The sequence below is a fragment of the Esox lucius genome, chromosome 1, assembly GCF_011004845.1.
Source record: "Esox lucius isolate fEsoLuc1 chromosome 1, fEsoLuc1.pri, whole genome shotgun sequence".
Taxonomy (NCBI): Eukaryota; Metazoa; Chordata; class Actinopteri; order Esociformes; family Esocidae; genus Esox; species Esox lucius.
The window spans coordinates 34,179,241-34,188,144 of NC_047569.1; the positions used below are offsets into that span (position 1 = coordinate 34,179,241).

The 8,904-nt window shown below is 43.4% G+C and overlaps 1 protein-coding gene across 2 annotated transcripts in view; it reads right to left on the minus strand.

Annotated features, from left to right (window-relative positions):
* Positions 1–8,826, minus strand: part of cbl (Cbl proto-oncogene, E3 ubiquitin protein ligase) — a 36,859-nt gene extending 28,033 nt beyond the window's left edge. For both annotated transcript variants that reach the window (XM_013134306.4, XM_013134304.4), the window contains exons 1-2: positions 8,047–8,826; positions 4,342–4,589 (exon numbers count right to left, since the gene is read on the minus strand). In XM_013134306.4, coding sequence (XP_012989760.2) covers positions 4,342–4,589; positions 8,047–8,193 — 395 coding nt within the window. In that variant the 5' untranslated portion in view covers positions 8,194–8,826. The remainder of the gene's footprint in view (positions 1–4,341; positions 4,590–8,046) is intronic.
* Positions 8,827–8,904: the final 78 nt, after the last annotated feature.

The window sequence follows — 8,904 nt, forward strand, 5'->3', positions numbered from 1 at the left end:
TAATTTCACAAAGGAGTGGTTAAGACAGTTCAAAAGGGCCCATTACTTAATGCTAATTCAACTACGGGGAAGAGGAATTAACTTGAGAGCGGAGCTTCCCCTCACACTCGCTCAGTTTCAGCACAAGGAGACGCATTGTCCGAACAAAAAATGAAATACAGAAGCCATGTAAAAGGACGTCCATCGACAGCCATCGCTACTCTGACCAATCACACTACAGGGAAGGCACAGTAATCCTGTTTTCAAAGTAAAATACTGTTAGTTAGCAAAAACATAGACCATAACATTTACTCAGTACATTTTTTGGCAAGCCCACTGACCAATCACATATTGTATTTCCTTGTGACAGTTTACCATTAACCTTATTCCCCTCATTTGAATGGAGAACAGAACTGAAGGTCAAATTCTAATAAAACAACTTGCATAGCTCTTATAAGCGTGTTCTTGTCATTTCTGGATATAATCCATCTTCAAAATCTAGATGTTCAAGGCAAAATGTATTAGCTCGCAGGCTCTCTGTGAGGGGTAGTCAGTTAATTAGCTCAGCGAACATCAATACAAGCTGTGAGAGCTACCGTTACCAGATCAATCAGTTATCTGATATCTCACCTCAATATGTAGAACTCAGGGACACACGTTTTAGGCCCTTCTTACCGCTTCCTCTAGAAGTCTATGCTTGTGTGAGAGCTGTTGCACAGCTTCTCACACTCTCATTTCCCCTCAGAGTGGCGAATCAGAACCCGAAAAAACTGTTCCTGAGGGACATGCTGGTCTGCATCTGCAACACCGCATCGCAGTCACGGAGACCCAGGTTCTTATTCCGGTCGGGCACAGGTACAGCTGCTAACGCTGGTTACGGTAAACCATGGCCGTAAGGCTCCAATATTTACATTGGAGGCAGGGCAATATCTAAATAAAGTGCTGTGGCCCAGGAGTCCAGTGGTCTAAGCCACTGCAGTGCCTCTGCGGTAATCCGACCAGTCTTTCGGTAAAAGCTACACTATCCTTCCACTCTTTTTTTGTACAAAATAAATGAAAAAATGCCTGGAAAAATGGTACTTTAAAAAAATGTGCCTGTTTTTAAAGTGTGTGTGTGTGTGTATGCGTGCGTGCGTGAGAGAAATACTCTTTGTTCTGCTTGTTGATTTTCAGAAATGTTGGGCGGGGAGAGGCTTGGAGTAGGGCCAATAAGGTAGGCACTTGAAGATCAATCCTCAACTCTTCAAATGTTTTACTGTATGATTTGGGGCAGGTCAGAGCATCACAGAGCAGGAATTTTAAGGGGCCATAAGCAAACTTTCACATGTTCGGACATCAAACTAGACCCTAGTAGAGTACAGTAATGTTCAGTGCAGCGTAATTCAATACAGTACAGATAAGTGGAGCATAATACAGTATATCGTAGTTCAGGACAATAAGGTTACATTAGTTTACAAGGGTCTGCATTTTAAAAACGAAGACTGTCCAAACATATGCGTATTGACATCTCTCAAACATTTTTGCCACCACAAAACATGTCATGATCAACAGAGCCAGAGTTGTGTTTCAAAATGCACATAACACACAGGTAGCGAATTCTGGTCAACCCCGGTATATATACCCTTCAATATATTAAAGCACCATACAGTACAGCACTGTTCAGTACATCAAAGCACCGTTCAATAAAGCACTGTCCAGTACATCAAAGCACCGTTCAATATAGCACCGTTCAGTACATCAAAGCATCGTTTAGTACATCAAAGCACCGTTCAGTAAAGCACCGTTCAGTACATCAAAGCACCGTTCAGTACATCAAAGCACCGTTCAGTACATCAAAGCACCGTTCAGTACATCAAAGCACCGTTCAGTACATCAAAGCACCATTCAGTAAAGCACCATTCAGTAAAGCACCATTCAGTAAAGCACCATTCAGTAAAGCACCATTCAGTAAAGCACCGTCCAGTACATCAAAGCACCGTCCAGTACATCAAAAACCCGTTCAGATAAGCATAGTTCAGTACATTAGGATGTCTGAATTAGAATATTTGATTCTTATACTGTATTCTATATTCATATAATACAGTATAAGAGTCAAGTATACCACACAAACAAAATCAGGAATGCGGCTGACAGAAACAGACCTCTTTTTCAGACAGAGTATGAGTACTTATATTTGGGTACTAGCCGATACAGAGTACAAATACAAAGTACTCAAAGCTGCACTAGGCAGGATTTCTTTCAGTAAAAAAACAAAAGTTGTGTCCCCTACAAACATGTTGTGGACGGGTTTCTGGTGTTTCCACGATTCTTATCTTTTCACTGGACGAAAAAGTCAGTTATTGTTACTTGTATTGATAGTTTCACGAATGAAAGAAAAACAAACGTAATGCCATGAAATGAAATAGCTTTGTCAGTGTAAAGTTTGTCTTCAGTCTCGCTAGCTATTGCTCAATTCTTATGACTTTTCCAAGTCGTAAGACACTACTAGGCCTATTTTAGGCTAATAAGATATTAAAACAGCCAGTGGCAAAAGCCGTAACAGTTCTTTGATGCTATTTGTGGTGGAAGTAAACTTAATAAGAAAGGTTAGTCAGTTTAACACAACGCTTAGTGGTGCCTAGCTAAGTATTCAAACTTGGCATGACATTAATGCATGACAAAATTATCCAATGTTGAAACAAATTTTATGACAAGTTAGTTTGTCCCAATCGGTCCCAATAATGGCATACAGTGTCCAAAATTAACTTTTTGGCTCACCTGCCAAGGGGACTGGTAGATGAAAAAATCCACCCGCCAAGCATTTTTTTTTATGGCCAAAACAATTATTTACTTTTGGTGTCATGTATACATTAATTTCCACACATTTCATTGAGATAAGGTATTTTGTGTCTGCACTTATTTACATACTTTTTATTTCCAATGACAAATTAGTTGTTTCTACTTTTATCTTTAGCATACAGGCAACACACAGAACAACTCATCACCATATCCTAAGCATCATACTGTAATCAGCCTCTTGACACTATCTCCAAACCTCCAATTCTCACAAAAAGTAATTTTTCTATGGGATGCTACAAACATGTTTTTTATGTATTGCAATAATGTCATCCCTTACCATCAGTCTCTCTTCCTTGTCAACTTAACATTATTTGACAATACTCATTTAACATAATTCCCAAAGTCCACACGAGATTCGGCTACTGACTAAACTCATCAGAAGGTGATGCAAGCTGCCATGATGAGCACCCATGATGCATTCTGGGTCAACTTAAAGACAGAATAAAAAATTTCACTTTGCTGCACTATGTGAGCATTATAGCTGAGGTTGGCCTTCCTGAAAGACCAAGATGTCGTATGGGCCGTTTGGAAGATATTTGGTAAAATTCAATGGAGCATACCCACCCCCACTGCTACCGAACCATACCGGTGGTTACAGATACTGCTAGGCTGGTCCAAAACCCGACCAAATGCATCATTGGCTTTGGAACTGATCGGTTAGCGAAAATCCAATGCTGATGAGATTGCAAACACCACTCTTATATTCACCTAAACAACTACAACGAAAAGCATTGCAAATGGACATATGCAGTGTACGTTAAAAAAGCATAACATTTATAATTGAGTAACCAGAACTGAGAAAGAAACACTTTCCACTCATCTTCCTCTACTTCCCTGAAAAAGAAACCATAAAAAATAAAAACAACTCTTACAATTATCAAATACAACAGAAGGATTTACAGTTCAGTTGTCAAGCAAGCAAAATAAAAGGAATGCTTAAACAGAAGGGGCACCTTCCAAATCATCTAAACATAAAGGTGCCCTGTGTTTTTGCAGTTTCTTTAGCTTCTTATAACCTTCCATTCTGGGCATTACCAACGACAAAGTCTGTCAGCTCATTTACAGACAGGCAGACACAAACCATAGTCATCCTGACCACAGATGTTGACATGTGCAAACCACAACACCCTTCTCTTTTACTTTTTCTCAGAGCAAAGCAACACTGCTCCATTTTAAGGTAGGTGAAGAACCATTCAAACACCATACAACTTAGTGCATTGCCTGGGAAGGGTTGAGCTCAGAAATAGCCCTTCCTCCACCAGCTACAGCAGGTGAATACATTCCAAGCCTTCACAGACCACTGTGTCGTCCTAAGCCTTTGCCGGTTTTACAAAAACAGAATAACTTTTCATCATGTCTTGTTTCACTAGGAAATGGCAATTGTCAGATCAAGCAATGCCCTATTAATGTAGAAGTACCTACATTTCTTCAACAATGAGCTCAATGTCCACCTTCCATTTCCGAAACTATAAACATACATGTGTATATAAATCAGTTTTTTCCACCCCCTCTATGTGCTTTTACCTGGGTTGCGAGTTCTCCTCGTACATGCGTTCCTTGCCCTCCTTGAACAGGCTGACGGTCTGCTTGGTCTTCTTGGTCAGGTTCTCCATGAAGACGCGGAAGTACTCATTGTCGCCGAGCGTCTCCATCTTGCCCTCATAGCGGGACAGGATGGTGCGGAGGTGTTGATAGGTGTCTGGCAGCAGGTCCAGGATGTAAGGCGGGCTGTTCTTCAGGGCCAGCTTGGGGTTCTGGCACAGTCTCACCACCTGGAGGGAGGGTGGGTGGGAGGGAGGGGGATGAGTCAGCCTCCTGAGAGATTTTGATAAATGACTAAAATGCCAAATAAAAGCCTGTGAAAAGGGACCATGAATATAACCATTGAAAAGCATTTGGCAGATAGATGGGAATGACGACGGAGCCACATAATCACACCAACACTGTTAACCTGAATGCAAAACACGCCATCTCTGGCTGTCAGCAGTGGAGGGCTGTGTGAGTATCAAGGCCAGTCAGGACCAGGGACAGAAGGGATTTGAGAGTGAGAAGAGGCTCTTGGAGAAGAAGTGGGAGAGCGAGTGAAAGAGCAGTGCTGAGATTGAGACTCTCAGGGTTTGCTAAGTGAGTCTATTTTAAGGACTTCAACACAGCGTGGGGAATAAACACACTCCTCACAAGCTTACAGCTTCCTGTTGGTCAGTAATACAGGACACACACAGTTATTTGTGCAAACAGAGACCGGTCCCTTCAGCGACACAGAGACCGGTCCCTTCAGCGACACAGAGACCGGTCCCTCCAGCGACACAGAGACCGGTCCCTTCAGCGACACAGAGACCGGTCCCTTCAGCGACACAGAGACCGGTCCCTTCAGCAACACAGAGCGAGGTCTTTTTATGAGTCCTGTCTTTGGCTGTATGTCAGATGTTGATGCAGGACTGGTAACATTTATTTGCATGTGAATCGGTCTGAGGCTCTCATCACAGCTGTGTGTTTGTTTGCACTATCCAACGCCTGTCCGCAACTAAGCCATACCATTAGGTAACAGCGAAATCATTTCTGCAACGGAGAGCATGCAGTGGAGACACAATAGTGGACAAACATAAACACCTAATCAACACTATAAACACCCGTGAACGTAGGTGTGTTAGCAAACATTAAGTGACAGATCACCCTGCAGCGTCCAGTGAAGAAGCAGACTAACCTCATCCAGTAAATACAGGGAAGATGGGGATATTTAGAAAATTAGAAACTGTGTCTCCTTTATGATCAGCCACTTTGAGTTTGAAAGCCAGGTTACAGATCTGTTATTTCTACAGATCTGCTCACCCCTACTCCGGCCGCCATTTTCATGGCGCGTTTGACAAAGGCTTGTAGAGCACAATGTCCAGTAATAGAGCAGATTGTGACACCTACCCATTCTGAAAGCGGGTTTATTCAAACTCAATCTAATTCAATCCCTAAAAACACAGTTCTAATCCACAAACCTGATGCTGATCTAGTCAACTTTCAATTGGTCATGAACTGGCCAAGCTTTCAAAATAACCTACCAGGTCTTGACTTGCATAGTAACATGGGCATTGGGCAAAATGGGCAAACTGAACAGCATTGTTCTTGTGATGTGAATCAGTGCTGCAATTTAAGTCTCAGTCCACTTCCCAGACACACAGCAGCGTCCGTTGCAGCTGCTTTTGTGAGCTCCAAGCTGTTCTTATCAGTGAAATAAGAGGGTCTCAAAGATCACACTGTCACAGAGGGGAGATAGCCAGAGACAGACCAGAGACAGAAAGAGAAAAAACTCAGAGAAAAGAAGCAAGTAAGCTATCTATTTATCTCTGTGTAACCAGCTGAGACTGGGGAGGCTGGCTGAGCAGCAGCCTTGCTAATGTCAGTCAGAGGGGGTAGCAGTAGGCTGTACCCCTCTCCACTGTGTCCTCATTGCAAAGCTTCCAACCCGGGTATATATGAGTCCTGTCCTAGAGCAGATAAGCCTGTATCAAAGGGACTCCCCCAGACCTATCAGAAGGCTAGATGTGTGCACGCGCACACACAGACACACACACACACAGACAGTAATGGCAAATTCACTGAACCAAAAAAAGGAAGTGAAGATTGCCTCTCTGCTCTATTGCACTCTTCCACTCCCTGGCTAAATTCAAGATTGGAGACGGGGACGAAGCCAAACCCCCTCATTACGGCTCCCTCACCAACATCCCACTGTGCACCGGACCCCAGTTCCCTAGAATACAGCACACTACTCTTAATCCGAACCCAATCGGCTTGGGTGAAAAGTATTACTTTAACCAAAAATAGGCTGCCATATAAGATACAAACCACGACTGCATATTCCTGCCATAAAAAGATGACAACACATGGATATTAATTGTAAAACATGACCAACTGTTTTAAAATAGGAGGGAAATTCATACAGTACAAACGCTACACTTGATACTGTACCAGTTGTTGCAGTAGCAAACAATGTTTCCAAGTGTCATTCGTGAAGTTGGTTGTTGGATCCTGCCTCAAGGCACAATTGGTGAGACACAGGTAACACTGTGGATACTTGGTGGCACTCTAAAGCTAAAACATTACAGTCAGATCCTACTGTGTTTTCCATTCAAAGGTCTAGCCATAAATCCTCATACTCAGGACTTGCTGTTAGGTTAGCCTACTCACACCCTTACAGAATTTGACACCGAAAAGTGACAATAAACACACCGTCCACAACCTGTGCACTATTGATTGAGGAGCCCCAGGTCACTTTCTGAAACAGAAAAGGAGAAGTGACATGACAGTGCCACTTCTGTTTGTCTCTTTGTAAGTGACCTCTTCTTCATAATGCGGCTTGTCTTGTGGAAGCAATGTGAGTTTTACAAAAAGTGCTGACATGACAAGCCTGAGGGGCTTAGGTTCTTACTGATAGCATAAAATTGGCGTCTTACATTTTGTGCAGCCAAGACGTCTAGAAAAACAAATGATAAACAAGAGAAGGTATAGTCCTCTGACTAACCGAGACAAATTCGTGTGAATGGCACAGGAAACTACAGGTCTTCGCGCTAGCTACATTTTCCAACACGTACTGTGGTGAACTTCTAAGGCAACTTTGTGATGATCACTTATTCATTTCCATACCCCACACTACTGGACTTCAGGAGCTCCTGCCAAGAGTTGGACTCCCGCAGTTAAACTGTCAGCACGACATTGTTTAGAGAATGGTGTGTAATACTATACAATGATATTTATCTAGCAAAATCTCAAATAATACAACATTGTTCCACAACCCAATCAATGTCTGCGAATCTAAAACACAGCTAGCTCAGTAACCGGTATGCCGGTATGACTGATGATGGAAGCCCAAGCCCAAAGTTTAACAGGCAGTAGCTGGTCAACATAACTACCGTTAGCAATATAGCCCCGAACATCAAGCCAACTACATTCAGTACTGTACTCCACTCCAAAGTGTCTCACTCTAGCTAGCCTCTACCTCTTGAGAAAGAGAATAATGTGTATTGCTGTTCAATATAACAACTCTCTTTTCTACACTTTGCTATACGGTATGTGTACCTCAACTAACGTTATGTAGTGGGCTGTAGCTATACAATACAGTACTGATATCTAGCAAGTGTAGTTAGTACGCGAGCTAGCTAATAAGCTATTTTAGCTATGCTAACAACGTATAACTTCCTGGGCCATGATAATCAGCTGGATAGCCATTTGCTGGTCACCCACCTTGTCCATTAGTTTCCAGCATTTCTCCACCGTCTTTTTGTCAACAGCCCCAGGTTGGTGATGGGACTGGAGGTGGTGATGATGGGGCTGAAAGGCGTCCTTCATCATACCGATTAGACCTCCGCCTTTCTTCAGGTTTCCTGCCATATTAGGCTCCACCAGGGTCGGCCAGAGCGACAGTCGGTGCTGGGGGGGACCGCCCTCCTTCCCCAGTAGGACTGACCAAAAACCAGCACCCCCCGGCGAAGACAGCGCCCGAGTCGAATTCGAGCGAGGATCCCGTCGGGGGGAGAAGGGAGTTCTATCGAAACCAGGCTCCCATTAAACCCCCCAACCAGTGGTTGGCTCAAGCCTCCGCGACACTCCGGCAAGCTGCAGCAGCTGGGTTGATCAGCAAGGCATAAAACGCAGATTCAGTCAGCCAAGCCAAGTCGAGAACTATTTAATCTACTGAAACAGAACAATGATATATCAACTTGTTTGTCCGTCCGTTCCCCGTATAAATTGAACTCTGTTCTCATTGACAACCTATTGGTTCCCTTTTCAGCTGCTCGCTCTTTCCGTCTGCGTTCTTCTCTATGACGGGAAGTTCTATGCCAGGCTATAGACAATCAAGAGTCGCTAGCCTGCTAAATCTACAGTCAGAACTAACTGCAACGTTCATTAACCAACGGGAAACGTACACAAAGATATACAAAATTGGAAGGCAGACAGGGTGAATAAATACATTTAAAAAAAATTAAACACTGCCTGCAGTTTCCCCCTCCGTGCGTGCACGGCCCTGGCTTTTCCTGTTCATCCCCTTCCGTTTGCAAGCTCTCGCCCAGCCCTCGCTAGTCTGTTCAAACTCCTCCTCCA